This window comes from Cryptotermes secundus, unplaced genomic scaffold (genome assembly GCF_002891405.2).
Source record: "Cryptotermes secundus unplaced genomic scaffold, Csec_1.0 scaffold72, whole genome shotgun sequence".
Lineage (NCBI taxonomy): Eukaryota > Metazoa > Arthropoda > Insecta > Blattodea > Kalotermitidae > Cryptotermes > Cryptotermes secundus.
Genome location: NW_019730103.1, coordinates 1,408,411 through 1,430,946, shown reverse-complemented (window position 1 = coordinate 1,430,946; position 22,536 = coordinate 1,408,411). Strand labels below are relative to the sequence as shown.

The following is a 22,536-nucleotide window of genomic DNA, read 5'->3' as shown; positions in this document are numbered from 1 at the left end:
TTGTATGATCAGCTGGTCAGGATACTATCCACTCACATGTAGCAGCAACACTCCAGCTACAAAGCTCAGTCCCTGGCAATACCCAACCTCAGGGTCCAGGAGTGAGTATGCCTTCAGCAGGTTGAACAGGGCCAGCTGTCCAGGTCCCAGTGGAGATGAGAAGTAATGGCAATTGGGGAATGTACGTCCTGCAGAGTATCAGAGAACACAACTCCAAGTGAAATGGTAATAGATTAGTAAGTAAAATGGCAGTACACAAGCTGAATCACTGGATGTAAATTTCCATCAGAGGCACTGCCAGATTTATCATTACCACAGTCAGGAATATCATCTCAAACCATCTCTTGCCTTAATGCATGCCCTTAAACCCACTCTTACTCATTTCCCTATCAGAAATTTCATCTCTATGCAGTTAATTTCACACACAGGGCTCTGGTGACAAGGTTATGAAAGCACAGCCATTACAGCTGGTATACAGCAAATGCCACTACTATTTGGACCAAGCTGAAGACTATGCCATGGCATATTACATCTGGAAATGCCATCACCATAATTTTGGTCCACTTACAGTTCAGTTATAAAATCAGGATTTGATCTGTTTAACATTTATAAATTATGCATGTATTTTGGGCTGCACCATAGCTCAAGCAGTTATTCGCTGGCTTCCCACTGTGGTGGCCTGGGTTCGATCCCGGGTCTGGTCAAGTGGGATTTGTGGTGGACAAAGTGGAGCTAGGGCAGGTTTTCTCCGAGTACTTCGGTTTCCCCTGCCAATCTTCATTCCACCAATTGCTCCACAATCACCCTCACCTATCATCTGGGGCTGGTACAACAGGCCAAAAGTGGCCGCAGTACAAGGGACTTAGTCCTACCCCACTAGCAATAATAAAAAAAAATAACAATGCATGTATTTTGCAGCTGTGCTGCTGCTCTAATGTTCCAATACTGCTGTGCTTAAGTATGCTTTATTTGGAGACAGCTACTTGAATTCTGTCCACTCTCTATACAGACGTATGTTAAGTTTTCTGCTGTCAGTCTTTTCTAAACATCAAACTTATCACGTTTAACGTTAACAGTTATAAATAGCCAATACATATCTGTTGATTTTAAATCTCTTAACCCTTTCAGGTCATTGCATTATTAGAAATTTCCGCAGCCAGGATGTGAAGGTGTTTTAAATGCCTGAAGAGCCACTAAGTGAACGCTTTTGCTCAAGGCATTGGTGCAACAAGGGTATAAAGTGAAAAAGAAATAAAGTGCCTGTTGTGTGACATTTTCAAATGTCCAATTCTTGGGCCAGCTGAACACTACTACAATATCTGCCAGTGAAAAGGCATACGACACACTGAGTCCTAGTCTGTCCACCAAGGAAAGAAATGTTCTTTAAGTGAACGGTTTTTCTGAGTATGGCAAATCACACACGTCACCTGTAGCGTGGCATGAGTGACGAAAATAACGGGTTCTAGATTGGATGATTTGATTTATCAGCACTTATCTCTCTTAATTAGTTAGTGCAGCGCCACTGCTGTTTCTGCACTTTGTAATTCACTGTCACACAGACAGTAGGATTCACAGTTTGCCATAGTTGTCTCCTAGAAATGGATCCCAGTACAAAAACTAGCACTTCAGATCACTATGAAGCCTTCTTGTTATTTCGTCTTCAATCACTCTGTACTCCTCTGTCATAATCTGTACTCAACAAATCTTCACAATTCATGCTCCATTCTTGTCCTTGCACTCTCAACTGTTGAACCTTCCTGGACTCCGCATTAACTTAAGTCAAGCCAAAGTCAAAGTTACAGTGTGACTGACGGTCAGTCAGTCGGTTATTCTTGGTGTCAAGCCCCCATCTGGGGCTAACTGCCAGATATTTATCACTGTCCGACAGTTACGGTCTTGTTTTTGTGGGGCATCCTCTCTGATGACAGGATGGGTCTGTCTTTTGTATATGCTGCTGACCCTTGCCAGCGCAGTCTTTCTCGAGTCTGAGTCCCTCGGCACTCATGACCATATTTTACTGTCTCAGATTTGTGACTTCCCTTTCCGTCGCCTCCTATGACTCGCAGGGTCAGGGTGGAATTATTCAACCCCACCTCCACACGGGTTATTAACTTAAGCTTAAACATATCTTCATTATATAGTCGCCACATGGACAACACAAAAAACAAAGTCACATAATAACTAGTACTATTGGAGTGTGATCTTATTGCACCCACATGAAAGTCCTTTGCCGAGCTGTTGTGTAGAAGTGGGTTGCATAACCTCATTCCATTGTAGCATGCGTGTCTCTTACCATCTGTTACCTAGTAACACTCTAGCCATCAAAGTTACTATATGGAATTATACTGTGGATATAACCAGTGTCACCGTCAGCTAATACAAATAATCCGATGCCCCACTTTGTCGTTTTATTATTATTATTTTTTTCTAATTATACGAGGGTTGGAACTTTAATGGTGGCAACTATTTATTTACAACCGATACAAAATAGATGCATGTTTCAAAGTTTTACTGTCCTTCAATGTAGTCACCATCATTGTGTACAACCCGCTGCCAGTGATGCAGAAGCCGTAGGATACCTTCAGCAGCGCCTGTTGTGTTCATACTTTGAATGGAGTGGTCTACTGCCTGACAATTCTCTGGAATAGTTCTGAAGCGGAAGCCACGAAGTGGTTCCTTCATCTTAGGAATCAAGTCAAAGTCACAAGGGCTAAGTCCGGGGAGTATGGTGGATGGTATAGCACTTCCCAGCCTCAGTGATTCAACAAATCAGTCACAGCTTGCGCTGCATGCGGCCGAGCATTGTCCTGCAAAATGATGGGTGGGTTCTGCAGAAAGTGTCGCCGCTTCTTTCTCAAAGCTGGTCACAGATTGTGTTCCAAAAATGAACAGTAATACTGCGCACTGACAGTCTGCTGTCGGGGAAAGGTATGTGTTAGGATAACACCATCACAGTCGTACATGAGAACCACAATAACTTTCACATTGCTGGGGTTCTGACAAACGTTTGATTTTTGTGGTGACCTGTAATGACGCCATTCGTTTGAGTGGCGTTTCATTTGTGGCTCCTACGATTTTGCCCATGTCTCATCAAGAGTAATGATAAGGCATAAGAAAGCCTCTCCTTAGCGCTCACAGCGCTTCAAGTTCTTACAAGCAGTGTCGTATCGTAGCCATTTCTGCAATTCCATCGANGGCCTCTGGCACATTCAATCTTTATCCAACTCCGTTGATCCTGTTTCAAAAACATCGTGGCAACACTACATTAGACCGCCAGCTAACACGAGACTCTGTTCTTCTCATCACTGTGCATGCACGTGATGTGGGAAGGGAGAGTCCATTTGCTCTGAGGTAAGGTAGGTATGTAACTAACGTGTGGTATAAGCGACATTAATTGGTTCCATTGCATGGTGTCTCTACAGCAGTGCTGCCACTATTAAAGTTCCAAAACTAGCAAGTTTTGAAAATTATTTTGCTCTTCAACCCAACTGTTGATTCATCTATTGCAATGTTTATACCTGGCACAAAATAGTTCTGAAACTGTTTCTCTATATATTCTATCACCCCATGTACTTCCTTTGTTCTTTTGAGGGCCTCACTGCTTCCTTCGGTGGTATCATTTTCCACATGCATCCTCCAATGCACCTGTAAAAAGCGATCACTAGACATTACATCACCAAGAAGCTTTATCTGTTGTCCGCTCACTAGACCAGTAGTCTTTTATATCGGGCAATGAGATTAGGCCCATCTTTATAGTTAGGCCTACAAAAGCCTTCATTTCAGGAACAAACATATCAGACCAGCTACTTCAAATGGACCTAGGGCTTAGCTCTGTGTCTAAGCTAAATGAATAACAGCTTGTGTCAGAACTCCAGACTTCTTGGCCCTTTCAGAATCCAGAAATTTCCATATAAACACCGTATTGCATGTCCAAGACAATGGAATATAATATTATAGATCACGATAAGGTTCCAGTAATATCAGAATATAAGCTTTTGAATTTAAAATTACCGAGAATAAATTATAAATGAAGTTCCCAATCATGTATAATCACCAAATAAACTAGAACTAGGACTGATCAGCATCAGTTGAAGTTCCACAATTTTGTCTCTTGCATACATCTTTGTCTCTGTAACAATATTATTCACTAGCGCATCACTGAAAAAATAAACTGAAATGGTCCATGGGCTCTGCATCTGGTAGAAGGTTAAATTGTGATCCTGCATTTTTAGTAAATGTGTATGCCTTGAGTTTCCTGTTACCCACTGTCATGTCTTCCCAACCTTTAACAAGCATAACATTTGTTTCATTCTCGTTCTCACTTTCCAACATTTCATTGCTGGATTCTTCACTCGCAGTTTCTCCTTCAGTTTCCAAATGCATCTCATCATGAAAGTCAATATCAAGTCCTTCATTTAACATATCACTAATAGATCCTTCATCCACATCACACAAGGGATTATATTTGTTTTTTGAAGCCAGAAGGGCCAGGTTTGCTGGAACATAAAGCCATTTTGCTAATATGTGACATGCCATAATTTATAAATTTCATTCATTCCTCAAGAAGTTAAAATTATGATTTTCAGATGGCAGACAAAACATTAATGAATGCATTGGCACAGTATAGAGTGACCATTAGCTAAATATGATCGACAAATGACCAGAGAAAAGCGAATGAAACTTTGTCGATCACATACCAACATTTGTCCATGGAAGCACTGCCACCGTGTTGATTATATATCGACATATGACCGGAAAGGGTTAATGAATCAATTATTGCAGCTCAGTACATAGCCTTCAGGAACACAGCCCTGAAGTGAGCAGTGAAGGGGTTATCAGTTAAAGTGCAACCCAGAAATGAATGAATGTTGAAACACACAAGAGTCTCACCTAAGTCTATGAGGATGCCATGTTGGTGGGAGGTGAGCTGTCGCAGTAGGTTCTCATATGGAACGTGATAATTAGGGAACTTGCTTGTATCTATTGGTGCAACTTTCAAGCAATACTGCTCCGCTAAGAAGTGCCAAACATCCCCTCGCTTACTACGTGGAACTCCTGCAAACATCAACAATCTTGTCAAATAAGCAGTTCATGAAGAAATTATAAGCCTAATGTATTCATCAGTTTTTAGCCTTGACTGAATATTATGTCACATGCAAATCTTTTATCTTTCCATCTGATATACAAACATAAACTTAAGCTACACAAAACTGATTTACCTCTGTTTCTCACATTAAGGCAAAGACAGACTGAAGGCATTTGAGAGCAGGGAACCGAGGCGAATATTTAGATATGAGAAGGCTGAAGAAAAGTGCGCAATGAAGAACTCTATAATGTGTACTCATTGTGAAATATGATCTTGATCATCAAACCAAGGAGGGTGATATGAGTGGGACAGGTAGCATGAATGGGAGAGAACAGAGATGCATGTAAGGTTTCAGTTGGAGAACCTGAAGAGAGGACACAACTTGGAAGATATAGTTGTAGATGGGAGGGCAGTATTAAAATAGGCCTTAAAGGAGTAGGATGCAATCACCTCACATTACTCTGAAGAGGAACTTTCAAGTTCCATAGAATAAAAGGAACCTCTTGCCTACTCAGGATACTAGCAGCTTCTCAAAGAGAAGGACTCACTTGCAAAGGTTATATACTTTCAAATAAGGATGTGATAGGATGGTCATGAATAATCAGTTATGCAGAAGTCTATTCCAAAGCATTAACCTGAGCAAGAGAGACAAGAGTCAGGCACGTGGCATTCAGACATGCAGGCAGAGTGAAAACATTACAGCAAGATGTTCAATTTCATGCAAAGAAAGCTGTTTCTCCATCTGAGGATGTGCAGGGTATGACACACCTCAAACCCTCTCCCGCCTCTACGCAGACTGTAAATCACAGATTGCAAGCTCACTGTTTTACAGATTATCAGTGACTGAAAAACTGAGAAGTAAGACAAGGCTGGCTGAATTTGATTTTTTAAGATGTCTTCAGATGGCAAACAAAAACTGAGTGAGGAATGAAACATCATGGGAAGATGTGAATATTTCTTCATCAGTGATAAGGGTGGTATAGCCATGTTGAATGAATGGAGGAGGATGGATTGCCAAGAAATGTGTGGCAATGATCACTACAAGGAAGATGAGGAAAACTTTCATGTAAGCAAAAAATATATATTAACATTTAGCATACAAGAGGGACTATCATTCTCATTAAGCGTAATTTAAACTTGCTTACTGGAAAAACAATTGCCTGTTCTGTCATGCTCTTTTTAAAAATGATCTGAATTTCCGTGACTAGAAGCTTACTGACTTTGTCTCTTTAAAATGTTTCTTTAGAACACAGCCATGATCACAGCCTCTTTTTTTGTACTTGAATTGTCTGCTTCTACGGGTTATTTTGTTTGATACCTCATCTCTATGTGCCACAAAATACTTAAAAAACATTTAGTTCTGTCCATGCAGCCATTCCTATGTTTTTGTCTTATAAAGTGTAAAAATGAGACATATCTAAAGACACTTCAGAAAACATCTTGGCTTATCTCGGCAACCTTTTCATATGGAATATACTTCGTTAGCCCCTTATTTCACCAGTACTTTGTTACTGCAGAAATATTATGATAGCACAGTGACAGTGGTATTATTGTGTATTCCAATTATTCCAGTGTGATATCTTCAGAAATAACCTTTTTTACAGTACAGATTGAAAGGACTAGTATACAACCCCACACTGCAGTGTGGACATTAGAATTCTGTCTCCATTTCTGTATTTTTCACAGAACACACATGATACCAAATTCATCTTCCTTCCAAGGGCCAATATTAGCTGCATCATAAGTCACATCAGGTCAGCTGGCTGTTGGAAGGGGTCTGACATCCCCATGGAGTTGTCTGTAGTTGAAACACCCTTCCTCACTTGTATCAGGACCCTGACCAACACATGTCTGAAACGTTGGTGTGATAATTTTGAACTACAAGTGAGGAGAATAAAACCGTTCAGAACTGGGAGGTCCAGGAGATGCATACAGCTTTCTGTGTGTCAGTCATATGGTCAGATTGGTCCACATATCCCATGTGTCTGTTATGAGTCTTTTACTGCGCTCATTTCAGAGAATTTCTATGGTCATCAAAAAGATTGCCCTTTGCTGGAGAACGGTGCATATTTGTCAACATGTTCACATTTTGTTTGCCTTTCCACACTAATGCTGTCAAGTCTTTATGCCACTCCATTTCATTTTCAGTTTCTCTCCAAAATCCTTATGCATTCTTGATTTGATCTGACAACACCAAAATTGTTTATGGTTTTGGTAAGTAAATGGTCATACAATTATGCATGGAGAGGTTACTCCCCACATTTTCTATCCTTGCAGTCAGTTCTATCACAGTTGTAAGAGTGACTGCCACACATTTCCTGTCTTTGCATAAATACACAAGTCATATTGTATGTACATCTCTTAGAATCATATGAATGCCACATTTCCACCCCAAACCATTTGTGTTTCTTGGGTATACATTCACTGGCCATATCTTTGAAAAGCACAATGATTTCACTGACTGCTAAAAGTTCAATTGGACTCCAATGTCAAGAATACGCATCATTAAGCTTTCAAATATAGTTCTTCTTTTTCACAACTGATTTATCAGTTATCAGGTTCACTTGTGTTGTCACCAAAGTGCAGAAATCCCAGCATATAAAAGAATCCGTTTGTCACTGTTTTCCTGTAAAAAGACTAACAAACTGACAATGATATGCCTCACAACAATTCTCAACACAAGAGTGACAAACATGACGCATTCAGAATTCTATTATCATATAAAGCTCTGTCCTAACAATTCTGGCATGTATTTCCCATAATCAAGAAAGGGAAAAAAGCGCAAACAGAGTCAAATTAATTGCATATCAATATAAACAGAAATGCATATATAAAGGTGGCTGTTTAAAAATTGTGTACATTCGTAAATATTAACAACCCAGTTTACAGCTCAATTTAACAGCTTAAAAACCCTATTAAATACAAATTCTATTATGACACACTGCAGAATTGAGCCATTCAATCCAAAAGCTTTCTGGTCATGAGTAAGCACAAACAAATTTAAATACTGTATGCTAATGGTTATGCCCTTATGGAAGATGAAGGTATGGAAGAATGTGACTGGGAGAACAGATAACTGTGGAAACTGAAGATGATACAAGCTAGAAAAGGAAAACAACCACAGATGAAATTAATTTAATCTTGTACTTTTTGATCTGCTTAATATTTGTCAGTGAGGTTGCATCTAGCAGGACATGCGTCTCACCTTGCCTGATGGCTTGAAGCAACATTTTGGAGTCACACTGGGTTGAAACACGACTCTCCTTACTCACCAGGAGGTCCCACACCTCCATTACCTCTCGCACACATGAGCCGATCTCATCATAATTCAACTTGATGCGCTTCATTGTTGCTTCTTCCTGTCGGGCTGCAAACATAGCAAGTTGATGAGGAAACAACTGATATGCAAAATTCATTACACTATAACATCAGCCAAATAATTCCAATAATTCCAAATAATTGACTCTGATTTATACTTATTTCAAGTTTAACAGCTGGAAACCTAAATCTCATCTGTATAACGTTTAAAAATCCGGTTCTACCTCATACAAAACACACCAAGTATATATTACAAAAACAAATTGGTAAATGGCGATTATGGAAATATCATGTCTAAAACATTTTTGAGGGTGATTCATCATCAGATAGTGAGACAGCTAGTTTAATCATTAAAAAGTTACCCAATCCTGTTTTCAATATTTGACAGGAAGCAAAAGTGCCAAACAAGACATCTGTGGAAAACAATGGACTTCCCTATTTTAGGTATGTCATATCCTCAAAAATGACTCAGACATGATACAAAGGCTATTTACTTTCAGATTCAAATGTAACACACAAATATGCTAAGACATCTGTGGAAAACAATGGACTTCCCTATTTTAGGTATGTCATATCCTCAAAAATGACTCAGACATGATACAAAGGCTATTTACTTTCAGATTCAAATGTAACACACAAATATGCTAAGACATCTGTGGAAAACAATGGACTTCCCTATTTTAGGTATGTCATATCCTCAAAAATGACTCAGACATGATACAAAGGCTATTTACTTTCAGATTCAAATGTAACACATAAATATGCTGGGTGCTAAGAAAGCACAGACTTTTAACACTAAAGCAAGTCATTCATATAGTTACCACTATGCTTTAAAGGATTAAAATGTATTGCTTGAATGACTAATATTCTTTATTGGACTTGAAATGGTTTAGAATAAAGTCCAATGTGAGCAGTATAGCAGTGTTACATGTGTGGGTTCCAATTCTAGAAATGAAACAGGCCCATGTTGAGGCTGTGGATGTCATTGGAATTGGGATGGATTACACCCACAAACTATTGTGTTAGCAGTTCTTAACAACTTGGTCATACCACCAGAGCATGGGTATATTAATTAGGTTAATTGTCAGAAGAGGATTTGGTTTAAATAAATCTGGCCAGATTCCAAAACCAGACTCCTGTGTTAGCATTGCTCATTCACTCATGGAGCTGAGCCCTTCTTGAGAAGCCGCCAATTGCGCAGGTACTCAAGAACTTCCCAGCATTTTATGCAACCCGAATGTTCATTACCGTGTTCACAAGAGCCCTCCACTGGTCCGTATTCTAACCCAGATCAATCCAATCCATCCCATCCCACCCTATCTCTCTAAGATCCATCTTAATATTGTCCACCCCATACGTCTTGATCTTCCCAGTGGTCTCCTTCCTTCTGGCTTTACCACCAATATCCTATACGCATTCCTTGTTTCCCTCATTCGTGCTACATGCCCTGACCACCTCATCCTTCTTGTCTTGATCATTCTAATCATACTTGCAGAAGAGTACAAGTTATGAAGCTCCTCATTATGCAGTTTTCTCCTGTCACTTCATCCCTCTTCGGTCCAAATATTCTACTCAACAGCCTGTTCTCAAACACCCTCAGTCTATGTTCCTCCCTTAATGTCAGAGACCAAGTCTCACACCCATACAGAACCACAGGCAAAATTATAATTTTGTATATTCTACTTTTTATGTTTTTGGACAGCAGACGAGAAGACAAAAGGTTCTGGACTGAATTGTAGCAAGCTTTACCCAAAATCAATCTCCTTTTAATTTCCTCCTGAGATTTATTATAGTCGTTTCCAAATATCTGAAATGTGCCACATTATCAAAACAACTGTTAGCTATCTTTCTGTCATGATCCTTCCCTGCATTTTGGTGACGAGACAGCAGCATATACTTACTTTTCTCTGTTCACTTCTAGACCAACCCCCTTACTAGCATTGCTGAACATTTAAATTCTAGTACCAGAAAGTTCACTCCTTAGCACAGGGGTCGGGGAACTTTTTTACTTATTACCCCAAAATATATTTATTTACGCCGACGTTACCCCCTTGATTTGAAAGAGAGAAAATCATAGATTATTATTCAGATTCAAAAGCTTTATTGAATCTATTTATATGGAGAATACAATTATAAATATAAAAAGTATAAAATAAATGTGATAAAATACGAGTAAATTAATATCCTCATTATGAAACAAAAGGATTTCTTAGAAAATTTTTTTCACTTCAGGTTTTGGAGAAATGATGTTTCATTTTTGATACAATAACATCAAAATTGGGACATTTGATGTCAGAGCAATTTGCATACTGTCTTCGGGGTCCAATCGATTTCTCTGCTTTGTTTTTATGTTCAGTAGAGTGGAAAATCCTTGTTTGCAAAGGGCAGCAACTTTTTGACTGCCTCCTCATGTGCAATTTTGAAAGCATTTGCAGCTCTTGACATCCAAAAATATGACAGATCTGCTTTGTTTTCAAATTCAATACGTGCTTCATTATTGGATCGAAGTTCAAGAAGTGCCTCTGCCAAACCTTGAGGCTCTTCTGGTACATCAGCAATTTCACATTTAAAGGGATCTACAACCCAACTGACATTATGTGAATCAAGATCTGGAAAGTAATCATCGAACCGCTTTTTGAGTTTGGTAAGATGCCTTATAACTGTGTCCTTGATGTCGTCAAAAGTAATATTTTCACAATCTTCCAAAAACAAAGCCAACCTTGAAAAGGCAGCAATCTTGTTTTGTTCTGCTTTCTGTCTCCAATATACTCGTAAAAGCTTTGATCCAAACGCTATCGTCCACAACATGCTGGGTGCGTTTATCTATAGAAGTGTTTAGTGATGACGTCACGCTGCCATGATGGACTCAAACAATTTCCGTAGCAGCCGTTGTTATGGATGGTTATATGCGGGAAGAAAATTTTCTGTCATAACAAGGAACGCGTTTTTTTATACAATTTCATTTATGTCTATTGAGTCCTCATTACTCCCAAGAATTTCATTTTTACCCCACTTGGGGTAATTTACACCGGTTCACCGACCACTGCCTTAGCAGATGACAACATTAATCAGTAACTCTGTTTCTTTGTGCACACAAGCATAACTCGGTATTTGCAATGGACATATTCCTGGGATGACTGGAAATAAGGTCATGGGCTCCTGATAAATATACAGTAGAACCGCAATTTAATCTCCCCTGATTTAAGGTTGTGCTATCATCTAATGTTCAGTTTCAATGATCCAGAGCCATGAAACTCAATTTATGACTTTCATCTGCTAGAGTGTTCAAATTCACTGCTCCCAAATGAAATTTTAATGCACATTCAATTGTACATACGCCTTCTCTCCTAATGGTTTACATTTCCCGTTACACTTCTAATATACCTTTCTTTTGGAAGGCATGAATGTGTTGAAATTATGAAACAAAAAGAATGCTATATAATGGTAAGCCAAGGACTAAGGTGGACTGTAAGATACTGAGAAGGTGCAGAAAGCTTGCATAGATCCAACCATGGGAAAATTTTTAAGAAAATGTGTGATCTGTTGGGACCTCAAACCATATATAAAGAAAATAGCAATTATAGGGTTTGTGAATATGGGGATATGATTGTAGATTTCTAATTTATTTTGTGATCACTCATCATGCAATTCAATACTAAAAAAAGCAGTGGTTAGTCATTCAGTTGTAGGAATGGAAAGAGGCAGGCCACTGATGCTGCAGCCCCAAGTGTGCCTACTGTTATCAGCTGATAACAGATGAATATGGAGCTTTGATGGAGGGGTAACTGGCAAGGAAAACTGACAAATGCAGAGACAAATCTGCCTCAGTGTGACTTTATCTATCACACACACCACATGAACTACTGTGGGACTCAACCCAGTTCCCTAAGGGGAGGGGCTGGTGACTAACAAGCTGAGCTAGGCATTCTAAGGTATGTGACACACACCTCGCAGCCTTGCATTTTCCTTCTCCATGCGTATAAGCAGTAGCTGCTGGTTGATGGCTTTCTTCCACAAGGCACGCAGTTCATCTCGATCTCGCTTCACTGGGCGCTGTTTTGGAGTGACTTCACCCAGGCCCCGCTCTGCTAGAACAAAAAAAGCAAGCATGAAGGGCTGTCATACACTCTCCTAGTTTCATGTCAAATTTGCTCTAGTGATAAAATCTCAGGTGAACAGCCATATCATTCCAGAACAGAAGTCCAGTGTTTTGGTGATTTTTCTGTGTCCCCATCATCAGGGAATGGCATACTGGGTGAACAGTTTCATTCAAGAAACTGACACATATTTTGTATATTTCTCATTGTCTGCTTTTGGTGAGTTTTAGAAGATGGCTCTGCTTCCATCATAGGTAAATGTATGAAACATATTCCACTAGGTCCATTAGGTGGAGTTAATTTTTATTCCCAGAAAACAGCAGTACAAGTCAGTGTATATAGTGTTGTTCACCCACAGGGTCTTTCTAAAAAAAATGTTAGGTTTAATTACATATAATTATCTAACTACATATCAAACATCACTGTATTTGATGTCTCTGATTTCAGGAGTCCTGGAAGAATATGCTGCCCCTGGTGGCAATGCCATGAAGCAGTGATAAAGATGGCATGCTCAATAGAACAGCATGTATTTTTAATGAAAAGATTTTACCAGACTGCTAGTATTACCACGAATCAACATGAATTCTTAACAAAATTTGAGTGCAAGAAAGCAGCAAGCATGTCTGCAACAAACAGATCACCTAACAAGTCTGAAATGACTGGGGGCATGACATACCATAAAAGGGATGTTGATGGTAATAAGTCTATCAGAACACCAGAAAACATTCACTGTGCTCAGCAAGCATTCATGCAGAGTCCCAGGAAATCTGTAAGATGCTTTTCTCAACAACTCAACTTTGGAGCATCAACACAGAAAAATTTGAGAAGATTTGCAACTGTTTCTGTACAAAATTCAAATGCAGAAAACCCTTCATGAGGCCAATACAGCCATGAAAATTTATGTCTTTATGGCTTTAAGAATTTTTTTCAATGATATTGTGACAGCTGATCATTATTTCCATGTTCCCAAGAATTCATTCCCTTTCTTCAAGCGATGGTCGTCAATTTCATAGAAACAGTCTTGCAATAGGATGGGGCTTGGCCACATATNGAATTTTTTTCAATGATATTGTGACAGCTGATCATTATTTCCATGTCCCCAATGAAGAATTCATTCCCTTTCTTCAAGCGATGGGCGTCAATTTCATAGAAGCAGTCTTGCAATAGGATGGGGCTTGGCCACATACTGTGACTGAAGTGATGGATGTGCTCAATGAACATTCTGATGACAGAGTTCTGTCGGACCATATTCCTGAATTGTTCCAATATGGCTGGGCCTGGCCACAACAGTCTCCAAATCTTAGCCCATGTAGCTATATCTTTAGGGCTTTCTGAAAGATAAACTTACACAGATAATCTCCACATAATCCAAGAACTCAAACAAAATTTTTGGCAGCAGCGAATAGCATCAGTGAAGAAACTCTGCTAGTTGTGCAAAAATTTCCTGTATAAGCTGCAGATGATATGGATGCCTATGATGCGGTTACTAAAAATGTGTTTACATGACTGCCAATTTCCCAAGACTACTGAACTCAAACACAACAAATACAGTGAGGTCTGCTATGCAGTTAGTTAATTACAACTTCTGTCCACAAAGTTCCAAGACTGAGTCTGTAAAAAGTACAAAGTTCAACTTATTAACTAATGGTTCCTGTCCCCTTCAAAGCAGTCCCCTCTGCAGTTAATATGCCCCTGCCACCGTTTGGGTAAGTCCTGGAAGCAGCTGGTGAATGCCACTTTCAGAATGGTGGTGAGCTTCGTTGTCGCAGCCGCTTGAATAGCCTCTATATTCTGATGATGCTGTCCTTTTAGTAGCTTTTTCAGTTGTGGAAACAGAAAAAAAAAATCACATGGAGAGAGGTCAGGGAATTATGAGGGATGTTGAAGCATAGTCACTCTGTGTTTAGCAAGAAAACTGTTGACATTTAGAGCTGTGTGTTGACTCGGATTGTCATGCAACGAAGTCCACTGTCCAGATGCCTATTGGTCAGAATGATGACATCAAAGTGCCTCGCGCATGTGTCTCACGGCAAGACAGACCCAACCAGATGAGAGTGGAACCCGAAATGGAACATCAAGAGAACATGGATGCCAATCTAAAGGAAGATGACCCGTTGTGTCAGAGTGGCATGGCACAAGAGGAACAAAGCCAGAAAAGATTGTAGCAGGGCCAGTGTGGCACAAAAAATCCGGAGAGGACAGACATTCAGGAGATGTCAGCCAAAACTGGAATGCAGCAAGGGCATAAGGAGCTGAGATGTAGAGGAGCCTCTACATCCGAGGAAAGGGAGGAAAACCGCCAACACTATCGGAGGATGGAGCAGAAGACAGCAGCCACAACTGGAAAAGAAGAAATCTAACAAGATTTGACAGGAAGACGTTGATATGGGGGAAGACCAGGGCAGAGATCAGATCAGTGATCAGCAAGAGGAGAACCAACAGAAACCTTCATGTGGGCTAGTTACGAGGAGCATTAATGTGTGTCCATTGTTTGCAGTTCTGAAGTGTTATAATTATCATGTGGGATAACTGTCTGTAGTTCCACTGGCTTACTTATCTGATAAAACAGCTCCATTAAATCTGTAATCCGTTAATTATTTTTCACGGATACATGGACATGTGACAATATTATTGAAAAACCGGGATAAATTTACAATGCTTATGGCATCTCTATACAGCCTCAGAACTCATTAAACAAAGAGAGAATGAATTTGATCTAACAACAGTACCATGAAAGCAACTAAGTCAAAATGCTCTACAAGTTATGGTCTTAGTGGATTTGCCACAGTAACAGCATAATGATATAGGGTACTTATCTTCCTATCATCATGGCCACAGTCTACACACATATTATCAGCCTCAATATGATGCAGACCACAATAAAACTTTACACGCCCATCAATCAGTCTCACTGACATCAAAATGACCCAGAGGCCTGCTGTCTCCTACCCAAGAGGTAAGGAGGCACTGTCTCTCCTACACAGCTGAGCTGTCATCATACAACTACCCCATTGGTATCCAAAGGACAGAGGTGCCTACCTACACCAGCCCATAAATGTGGAGGGATGTTAGATAACATGGAATGAAGGGGGACAAAAGAAGACCCATAGCTAAGAGCATATACAAAAGAAAAATACTGGATAGAAATATGCAACATTATATCAGCTCATTGCTCTTTAATCTGGAAAGCTGGATCACAGTAGACAATCTGGCATTGTCAGGTCTGGTGCATGAGTCATTCTGGTATAAACAGTATTATCTGCAGTGGAAATTATGAATATGTCCAATGGGTGATTTTAAAGCTAGCACAGAAATGTGTTTAAGGAAGTAACAGCAGCAGATGCTGAGGAAGAATGAGGAGGAGGGAGGGGGAAGAGAGGGTAAAGTCACAACTGCTAAACAATTTGTTTAGTTTTATGAGATCTAGCAGTTAACTTGCTGAAGTTTATGAAACTGATTACACTTTGAACCACAATGGGCTATGCTGTCAGCAGACAAAAATAAATCTAATGTTGTAAGTTTTGAGGTTTTCACGGCGGTGACTATGAAGAAAGCAGTCTTCTGGGATGTGGCACCATGTAGATGTGGTGTTAACCAACGTTCCTCCGAAATGTCGGTTAACACCACATCTACACGGTGCCACATCCCAGAAGACTGCTTTCTTCAAATCTAATGTTATAATGCATATATTCTGATACGTTGTCACCATTTCAAACCCTTCTCTGTCCTATTTCTAATACGAGGAATTGGCTGCTTACCGGATAAGTTCTTGCTAGGTGTCACAACCCTATTGAAGATAGCCTGGCGCCAAGATCCAGACTGCCTCATCACATTCTGGTTCAGTTCCTGCGTTGGTGATGTTTTTGAGGTGTGGCCAACTTTCAGGAATCTGTTCATAAAATCATTGCCAAAAATTTTTTTTTTAGTCTCATGCTCTTACACAGAACTGCCTTGCATGTGGGAAGTACCTGATCCGAGCTGGGGCTGGTTTGTGCCTGAGGAGCAGCAATCCTAAGTGAGCATTTCTACAGTCTCTCAAATCTGTATATAATGACCATTTCCTTCCAAAGTTTTCCCTGCCTGACACCAACAAATCATACTGAAAGCTATATAACCTTTCAAGCTAAAACAGCATTGTAAAATTACTCAGTACTTGACAAATCTATCATGCCTACACACTGCATGAGACAATGCAGATCTCTAATGCTATTATCATGAAATTTCTCATTCTTTGCGGTGTTCTGCTCATGTAGAATTAATTGTAAAAGATTATTAAAAAAACAGTTAAACATGATCCTGTATGATTAGAGCTCTCTGGGATATGATGCCACATAGTTTGGTAGAACATACCATGTTTCAGAAGAAACTGCTGTCTTTATCTTCAGAAACCTCTTCCCTTCCTCAGATGGAAGGAGCAGGTTCCATCAAAACATAGGTACCTAGCTACCTAACTACTGCATACCAGATGATCACAATTTTTATTATTTACTGGTGTCATAACCTCAGAGCTGATGCACAGAATCTGTATGCCACTATATGCTGCAGAGTATTCACACCATCTTCAGCTGATCTCCAACTGTGAGTTTCAATTGACAAATGTGATGATGTATGACCACCTCTGTGACCTAGTGGTCAGAGTTCCTGGCTATGGATCCAGAGGTCACAGGTTCAATTCCCGGCACTACCAGATTTTCTGAGAAGTAGTGGATCTGGAACAGGGTCCACTGAGCCTTGAGAGGATAAATGAGGAGCTATTTCATGGAAATGGTGGCTCCAGTCTAGAAAACCAAGATTAACGGCTGTGGGGATCTGTTGTGCTGACCATGTGACACCCTCTCTCCGCAAAAGTTGGTACTAACTTTGCTGACAAGCGGCGGTTGCTCGGTTGGTACAGTTCGCTTGCAGACTACAGGCTACGGAGTTTAATCCGATGATACAAGTACACTTATCAATAAAACTTTGTCTTAGTTTCCAGCATTATTTCTCTTTATGTGCACATTATTTGTAAAACATGTTATCATTCCCCTAATTAAAAACCCTGCAAAAATAAAGTATATACAAGTTCAGAAGGTTTTTCTCCTTTCCCATATATTCCTGATGGTTATGTATTATCACTACCACTTCCCATATTATTCTGTTTCCAGTAATTAATGTTCACTAGCCATGCATCACAATACTTAAAGGTGCATGTGCTTCATCCATCTGGCTAACCACTGCATTTATTACATAAAATCAGTTACCCTAAAGCTAAAATATGTCTGCCTGCCAAGCAGAAGAGGAAGATTTGAAAGGCCCAAATGATAAACTGTTACTCTCACATTAAACTACGTTCACTGGCCCTCTAGTACTGGGAGGTGTAAAACCCTATTCCAGACAATAAACTATTATCCCAAAATTAAAATACGTCTGTCCCGATGAGGCGGATTTTTTCAATTGACCTAATCCTTCCAGCTGCACTATGGTCCTGGGATTGGCTCAGCCTCTAACAGAAACGAGTACCAAGATTATTCCCAGGGGTAAAGGGCGCCCAGCGCGTAAGGCTGACAACCTCATGGCCATCTGTGAGCTGACTGTCTAGAAAATGTGGGAGCCTCAACATCTCACAACCCCATGGGCCTCTACGTCCTGTTACAGGGAAACATTTACTTTTACTTTACTGACTTTACTGTCAAACCAAGCACTACAATGGGATTTAAATTCGCAGATGATAAACTCCCAATAAAACACTTGCCAACCCTGTATTACTGGGAGATTTTAAATATGTGTTCAAAAGCAACAAAGGTAATGCACAGCTATGTCTCTATAACATGCCTGATGTTTCTTTTATCAATATGCTAGTGTCTATACCTGATCTCTAGTGACTACTTTTCACATACTAATTTAATTCCTTATTCTAATTATTATATGATATAAGCCTGGTCAACAGAATTTTACATGAGATCAAATTATGTCCTACTAAAAATTTCATATATTGTTTCATTTATGTGCAAACTTCAGTGAAACTATCATTTAACATCCTTTGGTTTAAGATTTAATATCATTCAGCATTCAATGTTAATAATCTCAAGTAATAATATAATAATTAAATTTCCTCAGTTTAGTGTTCAAATTCACTGAAGAATACTTCAGCATGCAAACCCCCCTGCTAAGTAATGACTGCGTAAATAACACCCATTGGTAGGAAACAGACACCTAACATGCACCAATGGACTAACTGGGAAGCAGGGTTCTCTACAAAGTCCATGTGACAGCTGCATGACACAACAACAGAAGAACCGCTGGGAGATGTGTTTTCTGTGCAGTCTGTGCCGAAGTGTTATAAGCAAGACAAGTATACAGTTTAATTAGTTGTGAGACAGTTCCTGGGCAGTAAGGACAGGAACACAGAAGTTGAGGGATCTACGGTATTGGAAGCCATTATCAGACAATGACTGGTGAAGACACAGCGGACTGAGAAGACTTAGTACATGCTGTAGTGAACTGCTGAGTAGGTGAATTAGTGAAAGAATTATTTTGTGATCTGCAAGTGTTCAATAAATCCAATTACCAATCCAAACCCTGTGTATAGCAATTCATACACATAACAATACTATCATCTGGGATGTGAAGCGGCCTCCGTAGTCTAGAGGTAACGTTCCCACCTCATGACTTGTGGTACGCGGGTTCAAATACCCAGCGGAGGTCGTCGAATTTTTAAGGACGGAAAAATTCAGGGAACAAGTTCTCCGGGAGGGACTTTAAGCTGTGTGTCCTGTGTCGTAACTTTATGGCATGTAAAAGAACCTCATATCCCCAAAGGGAACCACTGAGCCAAATTCCAGGACGTTTCCCACCCAACAATAGTCTCTAAGGCCTCTGATAGAGGGGGGAAGCATTATAGACACCACTAAGCAAGTGGCCAAACTCGCTTGCTCAGCGGGACTGATGGTACGCACCATTTATCGGTAGGGTAAAGAGACTGGTAGAATATCATAGAGGGAAGCACAATAGATCAAACTGGTCGCGGTGCATGGGGAAACCCACCCTCTCTAAAAAAAAAATAACTAATAATCTGGGATGTGACACCATCCCGTCTGATACATGTTCACTGATGTCTTGGTGGAGTGTAGTGTCTCCATCCTCAGGATCGAATGGCTTACAAATTGAACCTGATGTAGAGGCAGTTCATCTGAAATGTCAATGGACTTCTGCCAAACTACACAGTGCTAGATTCCCGAAGAGAGTACTGTTAACAGTCACTTCTGTAAGAAGTAAAAATCAACTGTTTTTCAAAGTAAACTTAATCCGGGATTTCATTGTATTACGGACTAAACTGGATTACTGTGAAACGAAGTGAGAAATCTAACTCTGGTGTCAACTGGTTGGGAGACAGTGCATGACAGTGCAAAAATTATGGCTGATAATGGTGAAATGCTGCCACCAAAATAAGGTTTATTATTTTAATGACCAATAGTTCTAAGGCCGTGAACCAAATGATAACACTCAAGAAGAGACTCACATGTTCATCATGGGACTTGTTTTCTGCTGTCCATTCGGAGGGGTAACAGAAGTCAACTGTTGATGGGAGTTGCTTGCAGAAAGGCTGCCATTTGGCTGCTTTACTTGCAGCTCTCGTTTCATTATCTCGCCTTCTGCTGTGCCCACGGTAGATGAACGTGGTCGCAGGCTGCTGGCACCGCTGTCTGTTGCATTGCTCTCAGGCACCTCGAGTGCTGGAGCTGGTGATGAGCGGGAAGTTGGGCTAGCATGTCCTGATGAAGATGGTGGATCCTAGGAAAATATCATTATCTTCCTTTTGAAGAGTAAATGACATTATTTTCCAGCTATGATACCTGAACCATGAAACGATAAAATAACAGGGTACTGACAAGATGCATAATGAGGAGCTTTGTAACTTGGCCCTCTCACTGGTAATACTTTTATGACTCTTAAACTGAAAAGGATCAGATGGGTGGGACATGAAACATGAACACGAGAGAAATGAGAAATACATATGAAATATGCTTATAAAACCTCAAGGGAAATGAATAAGTGTGAGAAATAGGCGTAACAGGTGGATAATATTAAAATGACAGAAAGGTGTAAAGGTGTGTATTCAAGAACATATGATCCATGTGGAATGTCAACGTTAATAATCACCACCACAAAGAATGATATTGGAGAAAATCCTGAGTTAGTTCAATACAAGCCAGTTTTGTAAGGTCCACTTTATTGATGTCTTCCCATTCATGTCACATGTTCCTCTTTGCACTAGTTGAAACATACTGATTACGTCAAACGTGATCAAGCATTTATTTTCGTTCACACTGAGAGACGAAGTTTCACACTCAAATAACACCGCTCTCTCTACCCCTCCCTCCCTCCCTCTGTGCGCACAGGCACGCATGTGTGTGTGTGTGTATACATATATATATCCCCACAATTTCAGTATACACATACTCCTCACTTTACAAAAGGGATAGATTTCCTGGAAGGCATTTGTTAGGAACCTGGCAGACTTCACATGCAGAGTGGCTCTCTGGGCCAGACCCCAGGATATAACGGTCAGATTTGTAAGTGGATTCATCATCACTAAGGCTTATGGTTCATCCTTGGGTTGCAGATGGAGGAGATGGCCTGCAGATATGGAGGGTAGCTGTGAATATATCGAATAAGCAGTCAAAATAGATGAGAAGGGATAGTCCTCCAGCTCAGGGGTTGGGCACAATAGTCAGCTTCCTGGCTGAGATTCAAACCTGGAACCTCCATCATCTCAGCCAACTTGCTTGGTCAAAGGAAGATAAATGTAAGCACACGTATATATTTATGACAATGAACATTTAATTATAAATTAATAGTACTACCTAACTTCTGGCGTGTCGGTTGGATCTACAGAAAACATAGCTTCCCCTTTTATGGCATGTTGGATCATGTAAGATTTGAGGCTTTCACGGTGGTGACTATGAACAAAGCAGTCTGCTTTTACCGATTCTCACGGTCTCTTCGCTTGTATATTTCTTATATTTTTTCTTCTTCCCTGAAGATGGAGGCGATACGATCCTCCGAAACATCGGTTAACACCACATATACATGGTGCCAAATCCCAGAAGACTGCTTTCTTCATGTTGGATCATGTTTACAGAGCTGAGGCCTGGCAACGAGTCGACCAAATCTGTTACAATATGCTGCCCGGTCAGGGCTATCAGACATCTCAGGGGGCACTGACACATGATGATGCAGCAGTAATGGGATGATGTTTGGCATGGGAAAACTGAAGGAATTTGGAGAGAAATATCCAGTGCCATTTCATTCACCACGAATCTCATATGAAGTCACATGGTACTGAATCTGAGGTTCTGTAGCAAGAAGACAGCATCTAACTGCCCAAGTAAATGAAATATTCTGAGATAAAACTTACAACATATAGTTAGAACACTGAGGACAGTAAACAACATGCAACACAGTACAGAGACAGCAGCTGGTTTTGTGAGAGTGTGCAGGGTTGGCATTACACATGAGCTTGCTTCTGCTGTACACATACAGAGAAAAAATAATTCATTTTCAAAAATACAATTTCATTACTTGACAAGCATAAGAATGAGGGTGTTAAGTGAAGTGTTAACAAGGACTGAACCTCATTCCCAATTTCAGCTTTGGTTAGCAACATCTTGTGACACACGAGTGTGTTGTCTGAGTGACAGGATGGCTTTAAAATTATAAAATGAACTTAAGTGTAAATGGGAGAAGCAATATATATGGATAAATACCGTCTACAATATTATATTTCAGCATCCTGTTACACTCACACAATATATATGGATAAATACCGTCTTAAGTGCAACAAATTTTATTGTAGTTTTTACTTCTTTTCCTCCTCCACACTACATGTTTCGGCCCTAAATGGCCATCATCAGGTGTGTATCACTCACGTAGCTGTTAAACTGCTTTTTAAAATTTAAAATTACCAGTCTTTCTAATTGTATAAAATCTTTGTTAATCTACACGCGTCGATTTGATTTTTAAATTAGCACTTTTTAAAACTTAATTCAAGTTAAA

The 22,536-nt window shown here is 40.0% G+C and overlaps 1 protein-coding gene across 7 annotated transcripts in view; it reads right to left on the bottom strand.

Annotated features, from left to right (window-relative positions):
* Positions 1-22,536, bottom strand: part of LOC111865992 (TBC1 domain family member 4) — a 95,270-nt gene that overhangs the window by 13,168 nt on the left and 59,566 nt on the right. For 6 of the 7 annotated variants that reach the window (XM_023854453.2, XM_023854451.2, XM_023854452.2 and 3 more), the window contains 6 exons: positions 20,000-20,271; positions 16,260-16,390; positions 12,352-12,492; positions 8,292-8,453; positions 4,891-5,055; positions 37-188 (listed from right to left, as the gene is read on the bottom strand). In XM_023854453.2, coding sequence (XP_023710221.1) covers positions 37-188; positions 4,891-5,055; positions 8,292-8,453; positions 12,352-12,492; positions 16,260-16,390; positions 20,000-20,271 — 1,023 coding nt within the window. The remainder of the gene's footprint in view (positions 1-36; positions 189-4,890; positions 5,056-8,291; positions 8,454-12,351; positions 12,493-16,259; positions 16,391-19,999; positions 20,272-22,536) is intronic. The other variant, XM_023854454.2, reaches the window with a different exon arrangement.